General features: G+C 36.3%; 1 protein-coding gene across 1 annotated transcript in view; it reads left to right on the top strand.

The window, feature by feature from the left end:
• Positions 1 to 785: 785 nt before the first annotated feature.
• Positions 786 to 16,011, top strand: part of LOC107676925 (unconventional myosin-If-like) — a 28,126-nt gene continuing 12,900 nt past the window's right edge. The window contains exons 1-16 of the mRNA XM_016471667.1: positions 786 to 864; positions 9,503 to 9,634; positions 10,928 to 11,017; positions 11,119 to 11,213; positions 12,333 to 12,420; positions 12,508 to 12,597; positions 12,696 to 12,827; positions 13,459 to 13,593; positions 13,693 to 13,825; positions 13,953 to 14,149; positions 14,230 to 14,310; positions 14,917 to 15,003; positions 15,099 to 15,185; positions 15,290 to 15,457; positions 15,569 to 15,654; positions 15,917 to 15,998. Of these exons, the coding sequence (XP_016327153.1) occupies positions 862 to 864; positions 9,503 to 9,634; positions 10,928 to 11,017; positions 11,119 to 11,213; positions 12,333 to 12,420; positions 12,508 to 12,597; positions 12,696 to 12,827; positions 13,459 to 13,593; positions 13,693 to 13,825; positions 13,953 to 14,149; positions 14,230 to 14,310; positions 14,917 to 15,003; positions 15,099 to 15,185; positions 15,290 to 15,457; positions 15,569 to 15,654; positions 15,917 to 15,998 (1,686 nt within the window). The 5' untranslated portion in view covers positions 786 to 861. The remainder of the gene's footprint in view (positions 865 to 9,502; positions 9,635 to 10,927; positions 11,018 to 11,118; positions 11,214 to 12,332; positions 12,421 to 12,507; positions 12,598 to 12,695; positions 12,828 to 13,458; positions 13,594 to 13,692; positions 13,826 to 13,952; positions 14,150 to 14,229; positions 14,311 to 14,916; positions 15,004 to 15,098; positions 15,186 to 15,289; positions 15,458 to 15,568; positions 15,655 to 15,916; positions 15,999 to 16,011) is intronic.

The raw sequence follows: 16,011 nt of genomic DNA, 5'->3' as shown, positions 1-16,011 counted from the left end.
TTAGTCATGGTTTAGCATGTGTGACTTTTACTTCTCTCGATTTATTAGCTGAGTGCACTTGTTAGCCATCAAAGCCTGATGCTGTCAAACCGGCAAAATGTTCACACGTTTCCTTTGGTGAGGTGCTACTGAGGGCTTTCATGATGCCAGGGCAAGGCACTGAGGTAGCTGAGAGCAGTTTGAGGCTGGGGTGGTGCTTCTGTAGGAAGTGAGCGTTTGACTTTGTGTGGCGAGAGGTTTACAGAGAGGATTTTTCGCAACAGCACCCCAGAGGTAGGGGGGAGTGGGGAAGTATGTCAGAGGGGACTTGCAGTTCTTGTCAGTACTTCCTCACCACTTCTACAGCTTTCTGAAGCTTGTGTCTTTCTCAGCCTGTACTAAAGAATCCAGCAACTTGCACAGATCAGATGATGGATGTGAAGTTGACAGGAACCACATTATTTTAGGTATAGTTTACCAAAAAAAAAGGAAATTCTGTCATTGTTTTTCCAAACCTGTATGACTTTTTTTCTTCAGTGGAACACAAAAGAAGGTATTTAAAGAATGTTATAACTGTTTTTAACCATAAAATCAAAGTCAGTGAGGTCCAGAGATGGGCACTGGAGTTAGTGACTCGGACTCTAGTCGCATTTTTATAGACTTCAGACTTGACTCAGACTCAGGGGCGTAGGCAGCGGACGGGCCTCACTCTGATGAAATGCCCCCCCAGTTTATTATACACACACATATAATATTTTTTAAATAATTATTGTTTAATCTATTTTAGTCTGCTGGTCATGGCAGGGTGCTGAGAAACATTTGGACTGTCACTCTCAACAAAAGAAGAACTGCAAACGAGGAGAAACCAACAGCACCGGCATAATGGTAACGTGCTCAGTATTATTGCAACTAGATGTTTAATGAGTTCTTCAAACTTTTATGACTTATTCTGAGTCACATCTAATCTGACTGTAAATTATGTACATATCTGTTGCTCCTAAAAGGCCCTTTGTTGATTAAACTCAAGTCATTTTTATTCCTGTTTATGCCTGTAAATAAGTGTATGTAGGGTTATATTTTCCTCATTATACTCATTACACAACTGTAGTTGCTAATTTTGGAAAGTTTCCTCCTCTGTAAAGTCAAAATGCTTAAAGGGTTCATATAGGATGTGTGAAACTAAAAAGGAAGCTCACAAAACAGCATCATACAAAAGACACAGGGTTTGTAGTGAACTCAAACAACTCCTTAAATGGAAGCTGATTAGCCTCTGTCATTAGTCATGGTTTAGCATGTGTGACTTTTACTTCTCTCGATTTATTAGCTGAGTGCACTTGTTAGCCATCAAAGCCTGATGCTGTCAAACCGGCAAAATGTTCACACGTTTCCTTTGGTGAGGTGCTACTGAGGGCTTTCATGATGCCAGGGCAAGGCACTGAGGTAGCTGAGAGCAGTTTGAGGCTGGGGTGGTGCTTCTGTAGGAAGTGAGCGTTTGACTTTGTGTGGCGAGAGGTTTACAGAGAGGATTTTTCGCAACAGCACCCCAGAGGTAGGGGGGAGTGGGGAAGTATGTCAGAGGGGACTTGCAGTTCTTGTCAGTACTTCCTCACCACTTCTACAGCTTTCTGAAGCTTGTGTCTTTCTCAGCCTGTACTAAAGAATCCAGCAACTTGCACAGATCAGATGATGGATGTGAAGTTGACAGGAACCACATTATTTTAGGTATAGTTTACCAAAAAAAAAGGAAATTCTGTCATTGTTTTTCCAAACCTGTATGACTTTTTTTCTTCAGTGGAACACAAAAGAAGGTATTTAAAGAATGTTATAACTGTTTTTAACCATAAAATCAAAGTCAGTGAGGTCCAGAGATGGGCACTGGAGTTAGTGACTCGGACTCTAGTCGCATTTTTATAGACTTCAGACTTGACTCAGACTCAGGGGCGTAGGCAGCGGACGGGCCTCACTCTGATGAAATGCCCCCCCAGTTTATTATACACACACATATAATATTTGTTAAATAATTATTGTTTAATCTATTTTAACACAATTAGAGAACTATTATAACATCTCAAATAAATAAAATGTGTTTTTGCATAATTCTTGATGAGTTTGATTGACAGCAGTGTTAGCCAATTGTTATCCAGGGCAGCGTTTCCCAAAAGCTTCGTAAGCCTAAGAACTTCGTAAAAACGATCGTACGACTGATCTTAATATTACGGTCTGTTTCCCAAAATCATCGTAACTTAAGTAGCACTTGAAAATCATCGTAGATCTACGAGTGCTCTGGAGTAATCGTAAAGCCTTAAGTGCATCGTAAGAAGACAGATTTATGCGGTCACCTGCAGGACAGTCGGCAGATTACAACTTTAACTTTATTCAAGTGCAATGTGATTATAATATAAGGATTTGATTGTACTTTATTGTACACTTTATTACTCTTTTTTTTATTATTAATCTATAAATTAAATAATTAAAAAGGGCAGAAAAATAGAAATACACACCTAAATTAAATGACTGAACAAAATAAATAAATAAATAAAAGAAGTAATGTAGGAAATATGCTTCAAAGACTGGAAAAAAAATCTGTCATTGACTTGCTGACGTGCACCAGCCATGTATTGGACCCGGAAATAACGTCTCTCTCTCTCTCTCTCTCTATGTATAAAGTATATTATATATTATTATGTAAAGTGTAATATTATACACTATAATATAATATAATATAATATAATAAGATAATATTGTATTATAGTTATTATATCTGAGTTGTCTGGAACGCAGCATTAGGTTAACATTTCAATAAACGAGCATGTAGTACTACAATTACGAGCCATTCTATAAGGTGACATTTCAGCACTTGACAAACGGATAGCGACTCCTAAGTATCACTTAAAGCACGGCTACGTGCGATTGTGTTAAGTGCATTTTTGGGAAACGCACATGAAACAATAACGAACGATCGTAAATTGACTCATAGAAAACGCTCTTAAGCGCTAAGATCAATCGTTATCGAGAAACGCAGCCCAGGCTGTTTCGGGCATGTCACGCATGTAAATTCACAGTTGGACTGTAATTTGCAGCTGTTTTAGAAAATGTTAGAAAAACAGCAGCAATGCATAATTCTGTAAAAGACTTTTAAAAACGGGAGAGAGCCCGTCCATCAGCCCGCAAGTAATGTAAGACTTTCAGTTCCATGCGCGAACTGGTTCAATCTGTGAAGCCGGGAACACACTACTGTCAGGCCGATTATGAATGTCATTTGAGCTCAGTCAGTGTTTTCAGTCGGTCTTCAAAGTCGTTTGGTGTGCGGTGTCTAAAGAATTTAAGACCAGCTGTTGCCAGTCGTCCTATTTATTTATTTATTTATTTTAAATATAATTTTTGTGACTGACACCGGCGATTAACTCCACCTGTTTCCTAATTTGTAGGCCTGTTATTTTAAATAACGAATTAACAATTAAAAAAAAAAAAATCACAAACATGACATTTCTGAATAAAATAATTGTATACACTTTAGTTATATCTAATTTGGCATTTTTAATTAACATAGGCCTGTTACATTCTTCTTATTAGCCTATTAGGCCTATTATTATTATTATTAAGTTACTTTTATTATTAAATTAATATTAGGCTATACAATTAATTTGCCCCGCAATAATTTCATAGCTCATCACCGCATAACTGACGCGCTGCGAGGATAATAAAGATTAGGCTGGCTTACACCTCATTGAGCTGGCTTACTCCTCATTGAAAATGTTTTTTAAAAGGTCTTTCAAAACAGGTTTATTATACAATGAATTATAGGCCTATAATTACAATTATTAACACTGCAATCATCAATGAAAAAGCTTTATTTCAAGCACCGACTTTTTTTAAAAGAAAAAAAAAACAACCTGTTTAACATGAAATAGCCTACATTTCTTCTCTCTTTATTTATTTATTTCTTTCAACTAGCATATGTTCGGGCCACAACAGAAATATTAAGGGAGTAAATTAAAACATTTAGCTATATAGGCTGCCATTATCAGCATGAAGTAGATTTGTCTCTCGTCGTCTCTGAGAGAATATGCGCCGTTAATGCAGCGTCAGATACCGATAGCGCCATCAGTTTTTACTTTCACTTTCTAGTGAATCGACTGAGATTAAGAGGCTCACCCAGGCCCGTAACCAGCTATGAGGCCACCGAGGTCCGGTACATTTTTCATGTTCAAAAATAAAATTTGTTCTTTGAATGACTAATTTGCTGTTAAACTCCTCACATGAAAGCCTGCATGATATGTATAATTCAGTTTAGACTGTTTGCAAGAATGTTTAGCATCCCTGTTATGAAAATGATCCAAGAGGTCCTCGCTGCAGCCTGTAGTACGATGACGTAGCTGAATCAGATCCAATACGTATTGGATGTTTGACGAGCATGCGCAGTATTGGACTGTATATTATTTCTAAGTAGACAATTTGTTCATTCATTCATTCATTAATATGTTCGTGTTGAAAATATTAGTTTATAAACTGACTTGGCAGTTGGCTAATCCGAGTGTGTCCTCGCTGCAGCCTGTAGCACGATGACGTAGCTGGATCAGATCCAATACGTATTGGATGTTTGACTAGCATGCGCAGGTATTGGATTTTAATGCGCATGCGCAAAGTGGGGCTGTCATTGAAGCTAGTATTTAATGTAAATTAAACTGTAATTACGAGATATAGTTTCATAGGCTTACACAAATTATATTATACTGTGATTTTAAACTAGTAGTGTATTCAAACTTTATTTAAGCAACGATGGCGTAGTTTTCAATGAAAGAGTTTGGTATGTAAGCTATGTTTGTTTTTTATTAGTTTGATTCGTTTTAGAAATAAAACGCTACTAATTACAGTTTTGTTTGTTCTTTATGAAAAACATGGGGTGTAGCTATTGTCTTTATTTTTTCCTCTGATAGTCTTGTCAAGATAGTTAGATAGTTCTGTCAAAAATTCGTTCATGAATCAAATATTATTTTTCGTTCTCACTCTCTGTGCTATACGTGACAGAGTATAAAAAAAGTTATAGGCCTACTAAAATATGCGGACATAATTTTTATACCATATAAAAATAAAAAGAAGAAAAACAATCCTGTCAGTCGGTGTATAGCCGATAGACCGTTATCCCCGGGTTATACCGGGTTTTTACAGTTAATCCCATGTCCAGCAAATAAATACACACACGGTCGGGGACAAGGCATATTAACACAAAGATGACCATTTCTTTTTTTCTGTGTTAGGCCTATATGCAAGTAAAATCCCTGGATTTACAGTTAATCCCATGTCCAGCAAATAAATACACACACGGTCGGGGACAAGGCATATTAACACAAAGATGACCATTTCTTTTTTTCTGTGTTATTATATGCAAGTGAAATCCCTGGAGATAGATAGACCAATTATAAATGGCTAAAGACATAAACCATCCATTCCGTTACGAGAGCGCTCTCTCGCTCTCTCTCTCTAGCTATATTAGAATAGTATAAAATCTAAATAAACAAAATGGATCGGCATTAATCTAATATCCCCAAATAAATTTAAACAAACATGAAGGATAGAATCAAAAAGACATTTAGGCTAACTCTGATAGAGTGATGTATATCTTACAGTGCAACGTCTGCATATCAATCATGTTACAGTGCTTGTTGTATCCTTATAATAATGGATACAACATTGATGTGCATCCTGGCGATAACATATGAATTGCAGGCTATTCAAAAAATAAATAAATAAATAAATAAAGCTTTGAAGTTGCCGGTATAGACGAAAATTAAAAGCTATTACCATGGCTATTACCATGCAGTTCTAGTGGCAAAGAGGAACATCAGTGATGTCATTCCAAAAATAATCAAACTGTTTTTGACTTTGAAATGAAAGTCAGTAGGCTCCAAAACAACCTCAAACCCCACTTTTATTGTATGAACAAAAACAAACCACTGAGACATTTTTAAAATATCTTCTTTAGTGTTACAAAGAAGAAAGTCATACAGGTTTGGATGCTTTAAGTACGGTCCATATATATTTGAGAACCAGCAGAGAAGAAGACATTTATTTAACCTCAAGTGTTGTTTGCCAGTTTTATGAAGCAACAAAAGGCTTTGCCAAAGTTCTGTCAGCTGTGTTCAAAATCGCAAACTCAAGTATTTCTTGTTTATTTACCTTGTGACCCTTAAAAAATGATGAACTATATAGTATGAATGTGCGAGTGTCAATGTAATCCAAACATACTACATTCATAATGTTCTCATTTTCATGTGGCATATCAGCATCAGTAGTGTTGCTTCATTGCCATTCACAAATCCTCTCCCATGGCCTCATGGGATTTTTCAGAATCACCACCCCAGTCCCAAAATGGCCAAATACATCATGAAAGCCCTCAGTAGCATCTTACCAAAGAAAACATGTGACCATTTAACCAAAGCATCAGGCTTTGATGAATAACAAGTGCACTCAGCTAATAAAGGCATCATGGGATTTAAAAAAAGAAAAATCCCTCCTTCAGGATACTTTTCACCTACTGGTTTATGAATACTGTGAGTTTGGACATAATACTCTTTTCATATACTGCCCACTTTATAGTAGGGAAATAGGATTGTTTGTAATCAGTCTCCATCTATGCTTTCTATCATATTAGACATTTACATCAGCACAGACGTCAGTGAATCATTGTCTTTGTCAATATCTTTAATTTCTGAATGATTCACAATGCTTTCATTAGCCAATTATGGAATGTGAAGATCAGATGAGGGTGTTTTCTACTGGTGAAGCATTTTCCACTTTTTTGCTAGTTCTAGTAGCTAAGAGGAACATTAGTGATGTACAATGAGCAACAAATATTTATTCTTCATTCTGTAGATTTACACATCTTAGTTCTCGCATTTGCAGCACATTATGAACATTATGTAGCCTGTAATATCTCAGTACCTCTTTCAGCGAAAGAGACGTGTATCTTCAGAAAATCCAGTGTCCATCGAACAACAGTTAATTAATTTATAATCTTATGAGTCTGTACCTCTGTTGTAGCTCACATAGGTACGATGACCACCCTCCTTGTGTGATGTTTGAGCTGCGGTTGAAACGAAGGCTAGGAATTCAGACCACAAACCCAGAAAAGGGTTTACAGCTTTCTAACAGTGCAACACATCAAAAGAAAAGAAGCCTTAAGGAGCTTATTTAGAAAAACATCTGGTTTACCTCAAATTTAAATGCAAAAATGAATGTTGAGGCTTAGATATTTCAGCACTATGAGACTCTGGCATGCTGGATTTAACTTCGACCTCTCCAACTGTAATTTTAGAGTGCTTTCTGTGTAAAAAAGAAAGTATTTTAATTAAAATGTGTTGAATTGTGCATTTCGTGCCGAATATATATAAATATAGGCAGTGTTATTATGCTGAGAGTTATAGGTGATTTTGCGAAGAAAGCCACAACCTTTAATTGTACGTAGGATGTAATACATCAAAATGTGACACAGACACACAGCAGGTATATAACTTCCTTACGTCTGCTGCCTGTTGCTTGGAAACTATCTGTGGTTTCCTGTCCTGTTAACCACAGACAACTACCTTAGTTCAATCACCTAGTTATTTAGACTGGACCAGTTCCAAAGTATGGTAATTAGAGAAGCTACATTACAACCTACCTACAACCAACATTGACTAATTTAGCTTACCCTTACCTATACCTCAGTAGAGTCAAAATCCCCATTTAAACAGATGCATTTGTAATGTTGTGAGAGTTGCATACTCCTTCTTGTACTTTATACTGACTTATGTAGGAGGAAAGCTTTCTACATATTGTACTTCAAAAGTCATCTTGTAAAGGATTTAACTATGAAATACTTGTCATGTAATGCTGAACATCTTAAACCATTTTAAAATATGAAGATGAACACATTCTCTTTTTTGCACCAGCGCACAACGTTGCAAGATTTTCAGAAACATGTTTTTGATTTTGTATTTGTGAAGGCCATGTTTCCTTTTAAAAGAAGTTTAGGTGTACATAGATGTGCATCTCGGTTCAGCTTTTAGCTTCTCCCCTTCTCTATCTGCAATCACCAGAGGTTAGAAATAGTGGTAAATACTTCAGTTACAGGGAAGATTGAAAGAGGAACTGGATGCTGTAAGTCTCTGTTTGGACCATGACTAAGTTTTCCAAAGGCAGCATCTTTCACTCGCTTCAATATCGGTGCAATATGTCACTTTTAAAACCTTTGCTATTTGTACAGGATATATATTTAGAAGTAAAAGGGTGACATACTGCCTATGTAATCAGAAAAGTTTCAATTTTTTAAATAAACTCTTGTTTCCTGTTGGGTTTACTGTAATTTAATGCCACTAATGCAACTGTTTTTTTCATTGAGATACATTGACATGCTCTGGCTAAAATATACCCTAAGCCTCCACAAAAGTCAAAAAGCCTCTTCAAAAGTCAGCCTGGCTACATTCTTGTGTGGGACGCCCACTTTTAACAATTTAGTCAATTCATGATGGATAAAATCCAGCCCTATATATATTTTCAATATGTTTATGTAAGTAAAATGGATTGTGGATTTCATTCCATATTAGATTTACACTCCTTGATCTCAGCATCAAGGTACCATATAATCTCTTCTGACTTCCTGTTGACCTGTTCAGTTTCTAGTAAGAAAGAAACCATGGGTTCCCTGAAGAATTTTCTTTTATAATAATTTCGAAATATTCTAGTGCTGTCAAACGATTAACCGCGATTAATCTCATCCAAAATAAATCATAATTTATAGTGCTGTCAAAAGATTAATTGTGATTACATCCAAAATAAAAGTTTTTTTTCACATAGTATATGTGTGTATACTGTGTATATTTATTATTTATATATAAATACACGCCCATGCATGTATATGTTTAAGAAAAATATGTTACGTTTATATATTAAATATATTTATATAGGTATAAATGTATACATGTAAATATTTTCAAAATATATACTGTATGTGTGTGTATTTATATATACATAATAAATATACTCAGTACACATACATATATTATGTAAACAAAAACTTTTGTTTTGGATGCGATTATTCGCGATGAATTATTTGACAGCACTAGTATAATATAAATACAAACACATGCGTGTATATATTTCAGAAATATATGTTGTTTATATATTAAATATATTTATATATGATATAAAATATAATAATATAAATATATAAATGTATATACCTGTAAATATGGTCAAAATATATACTGTATGTGTGTGTGTGAATTTATATATACATAATAAATAAACAGTACACATACATATATTATGTAAACAAAAACTTTTATTTTGGATGCGATTAATCGTGATTAATCGTTTGTCAGCACTAAAATATCCATTGAGAATTTATGATTAAAATAAGTAATTTGCTAAGGACTACAACAGCCATTTCCTCACATACATAAAGTCAAAACTTTGTTGTAAAATTCCTACAAATGGACGTTGTGACTCTATTCTCTCTCTCTTTCTATCATCTGTTCTTCAGGGCAGTAAGTATCACTGGCAGAGCCAGAATGTCAAGCAGAGTGGTGTTGATGACATGGTGCTTCTCTCCAAGATCACTGAAGATGCCATCGTGGAAAATCTCAAAAAGAGATACATGGACGACTACATCTTTGTATCCTTGATATCAAAGGGATTTAAAGGGTTAGTTCACCCAAAAATGAAAATTAGCCCATAAATTACTCACCCTCAAGTCGTCCTATGTGTATATGACTTTCCTCTTTCAGACGAATCCAGTCGGAGTTATATTAAAAATTGTCTTTGATCTTTCAAGCTGTTTCATGGCACTCAGCGGGTGTTGCATGCATCAGTCCAATTGAAGTTAAATAAAAAGCGGCCATCCACAAAAGAATGTCTCACACGGCTCCAGATGGTGAACAAAGGCCTTCTGTAGCGAATCGATGCGTTTTTGTAAGAAAAATATTCATGTTCAAAACGTAATAATCACTTTAATGTAGATTGCGCTCACTGTTGTACACGGAAGCAGTTCCGGGCGGATGACATATGAGGTCGGCTTTGCGCATGCGCCGCTCAGAAGTGACACGTGCGGAAGCGCAGGGGAGAGATCAAAACAAAACAACGGTCACTAATTAGAAGTACAAAACAAGGATTTGTAAAGAAGAATGTCGGAAGATTTCGATATAAGCCAAGAGGAGACTGGTTTTCCTTTGCTAAAGTAAGGAAACTTTGCTTCCTTTGCTCCTGTTAACAAACGTTGGTTTTCACGAGACTCACCGGCGCATGCGCAGCGCTGAACTCATACGTCATCCGCCCGGAGCTGCTTCCGTGTACAATTGTTGGCGCAAGCTACATTAAAGTGATTATTACGTTTTGAATATGGATATTATTCTTACAAAAACGCATCGATTCACTACAGAAGGCCTTTGTTCACCGCCCGGAGCTGTGTGAGACATTTTATTTAATGGATGGGCGCTTTTTATTTAACTTCTTTTGGACTAATGCATGCAACACCCGCTGAGTGCCATGAAACAGCTTGAAAGATCAAAGACAATTTTTTATTTTAACTCCGACTGGATTCGTCTGAAAGAAGAAAGTCATATACACCTAGGATGACTTGAGGGTGAGTAATTTATGGGCTAATTTTCATTTTTGGGTGAACTAACCCTTTAACACACTCCTCTCAGCTGATCAGTTAGCACTGTTTGTGCTGTTGCTGTTTTTAAGACTTCGAAGTTTTGTCTTCCTCTTTTGTTTACGTGCATCTCAATAATTAGCACACACTCACTTCCTGATTTTACGTGACGCTTAGCAGCCACTCTTTTGTTGTTCCATGAAAACAGCACATGACTACTGCTTTAATTACATTTTTTTTAATGAGTTGAACTGAAAAACAGAGTTGGGTTGAATTTAACTGGATTGTTCATATGTCCTTAACTGTGGTTTGAAGACATATATAGGGCCTGTATTGATATCGGTGAATCCCTTCAAACAGATGCCGTACTTCACTGACCGTGAGATTGAGCTCTACCAGGGAGCTGTAGGTCAAATACATTAAACACTTACTGTCATTACAGTAAGCATTAGCATTTACCATGATAGTATTATGTCAGATTTACAGCTATTTCTTTTTTTCTTCAGGCCCAATATGAGAACCCACCACACATTTACGCTCTGACAGACAACATGTACAGGAACATGATGATTGACAGCGAAAATCAATGTGTCATTATAAGGTTTGTGGTGCTCGCATGATACATGCCACCTGTTTCGACATGGATTTGATGTTCTTCCTGTGACTTGCCACGTTCAAACCAAAGCCCACTTTCACATGCAGGCCACACCTCCAGATCAAACCGCTGGAGAAGAAATATCAGGGAATTCACATGACTCACTTCTGGTTTAACATTCAAAGAAATCCGCTTTTGTATACATTTCCAGTTCTGAGAAAGAGGTCTGTGACCTTTCACTGTCTAACAGCTCGAGATGAAAGTTGTGCAATCCACTGCATTTTCAAGCCATCTCAGCCGTTTTGCAGACATCCACATTTCAGTATCAGTGTCATTCGCTGATATCATTTTTTACTCTCTTCGGTCCCATTGTCACTGTTGGCAGTTCCTTCCCTTGTTTGTCACACCCACAAAAGTCTTTGCAGCAGTGGTCACCATTCTTAGTATAGTTTCCTTCCTGATTTACACAGAGAAGGGCTGGCAAATTTTGTTTCTTAATAGCTTTCTGAAACCAAAGGCTGCTTGCTACCTTGCTGCCCAGCTTATGTAGTTTATGTAAAAGTTCATCATTAGGTACCTTCCAAAGGGCCAAACCATCACATCTAATGAACTAGAACAAATCAAGCAAGGTTTAGACATACATGACCAAGCAAAATTTAATATATAAAATTACTATTTCTCAGTAGAACGGAATAAAAAAGTTGAATTAATTTAGTTCCTTTATAATTTCAACCAACCACTGATATTATACAACCAGGACATATTATAGGCACTGCAGTATGTATCTGATTGACCAAATAGGGGCATCTTAGTGTTGCAAGATGTGTCCTGATGCTTTCCTACTTCCGTTTTTTGGGTCTCGGCCAATGAGGGTGAGAATAGCCATATGTAGGCGTACCAATTAATTCAGCCACGAGTGCTATAATTTCTTTTTAACAAAGAATTAAAAAGAGGTTTAAAAGCCACTGCTCACAACTTCCTGTGACAGTGACGCCACCTTTTAAAAGCATGCTCGTGTGTGAATGTGAATTCAAACAGCACTGATGTACAGGTGATGAATCACGTTGAATCAGAGAGACTTAACATAATCAGGGAGTTATGTTCTTCTCTTATGTTTGTGTTCAGTGGGGAAAGCGGAGCAGGAAAAACAGTTGCTGCTAAATACATTATGGGCTACATCTCTAAAGTATCAGGAGGAGGAGCTAAAGTACAGGTAACAACTGTGTTTGAAATACCTTTTTACCGTTTTAGAAGCAAATGGCAGATCTAAAATGTATGCTGTGTTGTTTTTGTTCTTCAGCATGTGAAGGAAATTATCCTGCAATCAAACCCTCTGCTGGAAGCCTTTGGCAATGCGAAGACAGTCCGCAACAACAATTCAAGTCGCTTTGTGCGTTTCACACTCACATATATGCAGCTCAGTTTTATGAATTTGCAACATGCAAACCTGTGTTCCATTACTGTGAGTAATGCTAGCTCGATTGACAGGGCAAATACTTTGAGATCCAGTTTAGTCGAGGAGGAGAGCCAGACGGAGGGAAGATCTCCAACTTCCTGCTGGAAAAATCAAGAGTCGTGAGCCAGAATGAAAATGAAAGGAACTTTCACATCTTCTACCAGGTAGAAAAATGTTCTAATTATAGGAACATTTCTTTTGTTTAGACATTGTCTTAAATGTAAAATATTTGACTTAAGTCACTGAGATCACAGGAGTTTTATTTTTAATTTTTTTACTTTAAAAGATATTAGAAATACACAACAGAAAACAAAAGGGAAATAAAAAAACAGCTGTCACCATCAAAAATAAATTAATTATGCAATAGAATATATATAATATTAGTGCTGTCAAATGATTAATCGCGATTAATCACATTCAAAATAAAAGTTTTTGTTTATATAATATATGTGTGTGAACTGTGTATATTTATTATGTATATATAAATACACACACATGCATGTATATATTTAAGAAAAATATGTTATGTTTATATATTAAATATATTTATAAATAATACGAATTATATGAATATACATATATGCATGTAAATAAATACATGTAAATATTATTTAAATAATTATTTAATATATTTATTATTTAAATATATTAAATATTTAATGAAATATGCATCTGGAAAATTCATAGAATCAAAAGACAAATTCATGCTGATCACACAAAATTTTCAGATAATACTAATGGGTAGCATGAATAGCTAATGAATTAACCACCTCTCTCTCTCTCTCTCTTTTTAAGCTAATAGATGGTTGCACGCCTCGGCAGAAGGAAGAATTGGGAATTATGACCCCAGATTACTACTACTATCTGAACCAATCTGGAACATACAAGGTGGATGGAACTAATGATAGCAAGGACTTCCAAGAAACCATGGTACATATTTTCTTCAAAATGATCATGCTAGATTATGTGTCTCCTCTCAAACACTGTGAGAACAGTTCAGTTTTCGCTACTAATTTTTGATGTCTACAGGAAGCTATGCAGGTGATCGGCATACCGGAGATGTTTCAGAGGCAGGTGCTGCAGATTGTAGCTGGCATCTTACATCTGGGCGCTGTCAGTTTCATTGAGGCGGGAAACTATGCGCAGGTGGAGAGCACGGACTGTAAGTGATATGTAGATGGAATTTGCCCATTTGCTGTTCTGAGTAATAATAGTGACTGATTATTTTTATCTTTGGAAATGTTCTGTTAGACTTTGCATTGACATTTTTTACCCTGCTTTCAACCCAGTACTGGCGTTCCCTGCATACCTGCTGGGTATCGACCAAAACCGTCTACAGGAGAAGCTCACCAGCAGGAAAATGGACTCCAAATGGGGTGGTAAATCTGAAACCATCGATGTGACTCTGAACAGAGAACAAGCGAACTACACGCGTGACGCTCTCTCCAAAGCACTCTACGCCCGTCTGTTTGACTACCTGGTTGAGGTTAGTGAACGGCGTATGAACACCCAATAACCATTGGTCGAGGGAAAAAGGTCATTTTTTACCTTTCTCTGTCTGAGCAGGCAATAAATAAAGCCATGCAGAAACCCATTGAGGAGCTCAGTGTTGGTGTTCTGGATATTTATGGATTTGAAATTTTCCAGGTGAATATCCTCTCCTTTATATCCTATCTTCTGATTGTTATTGCATATTATAAAGAGGGACTTTTAATCTTCTACTCATTAATCAGCCAATTAGGTATATTTGTCATTTTAATTAACAGTAAATATACACCACCATTCAAAAGTCTGGGGGCAGTAAGAGTTTTGAAATATTAAAAAAATACTACTTAAATTCAGCAAGAATGCATCAAGTGAAGGTAAAGACATTTATGTTACAAAATATTAACATAATTTAATATTGTTTTTATGCAAAAAATAATCAACATTGATAATAAGAATTGTTTCTTAAGCACCAAATCAACATATTATTATTTTTAAATATATTAAAATTTAAAATTGTACCATAAAACTGTTTTACTGTATTTTTGAACAAATAAATGCAGCCTTGGTGAACCTAAGAGTCTTATTTCAGTAACAGGAAAAAATCTTAATGACCCCAAACCTTTGAACGCTAGACATATTTTGTGTTTTTAATGACTATTTTCAAATGTGAAGGTTCTTAAGTAACGTTCTTTGAAAATATTAAGTACATTTAAATTCAATTTTATTATTAATAACAATTATCTGTTTGTTTGTTTTTTTCTCTAGAGGAATGGTTTTGAGCAGTTCTGTATCAACTTTGTGAATGAAAAGTTGCAGCAGATCTTTATTGAGCTGACACTGAAAGCAGAACAGGTACAACAAACAATTCTTTCATCATACTTTTCACTAGTATCTCTCTTGATGTGTATAAAGTCTCAATCAGACTTATTGTTCTTTACATCCCGCAGGAAGAGTATGTACAGGAAGGCATCAAATGGACACCCATAGAATACTTTAACAACAAAATTGTGTGTGACTTAATAGAAAATAAACTGGTAAGCATGTAGAGAGACTGTGCTATATTAATGAATAGCACAATTACTAATTAATAACAATTCGTCAATTTGTCAACTGTAACCCTGTTCCCCCTCAATCCCAGAATCCTCCCGGCATCATGAGTGTGCTGGATGATGTGTGTGCTACCATGCACGCCAAAGGAGATGGTGCTGATATGACTCTGCTTCAGAAGCTACAGGCTGCGGTGGGGACACACGAGCACTTCAACAACTGGAACTCTGGTTTCGTCATTCACCACTACGCTGGCAAGGTGTGTTACGACTTTTGACCTTCAGTGCTTACCAACCTCAAACTTTTGAACAGTAGTGTATATGCTGTAGCACTCCTAAATTGCTTCTTATTACCTACTTCTTTGATTCAGGTGTCGTATGATATCTGCGGTTTCTGTGAGCGAAACAGAGACGTGCTTTTCCCTGACCTCATAGAACTGATGCAAAGCAGCCAATTGTAAGTGCTAATTCTCTCTTTCTCTTTCGTCATAAGAATTGTTTATATTCAGAAGTTGTTTTAGGTTTGGTAAAGGGTAGAGAACTTAATATAACAGGAAGCCAGGAACAACAGAACAAAGACAGATGAGTGTAATCAATTTTCCCTGAAATAGTTTACTACTCCTGGAAAGCACTAGCAAATTGGCATAACCCCTTTTTTCCCATAATCTCAATCAACATGTTCCAAACATCCAAAAATATTTATCTCTCTGGCATTGCAGCGACTTCATTCGGAGCCTCTTCCCAGAAAACCTCAATACGGATAAGAAAGGTAGACCAACCACGGCTAGCTCGAAGATCAAAGTAAGACCAATGT

Source organism: Sinocyclocheilus anshuiensis, unplaced genomic scaffold (assembly GCF_001515605.1).
Source record: "Sinocyclocheilus anshuiensis isolate Anshui unplaced genomic scaffold, SAMN03320099.WGS_v1.1 scaffold1403, whole genome shotgun sequence".
NCBI classification, from domain to species: Eukaryota; Metazoa; Chordata; class Actinopteri; order Cypriniformes; family Cyprinidae; genus Sinocyclocheilus; species Sinocyclocheilus anshuiensis.
The sequence above is the reverse complement of the archived record's forward strand: the minus strand, read 5'-3'. Positions and strand labels throughout refer to the sequence as shown.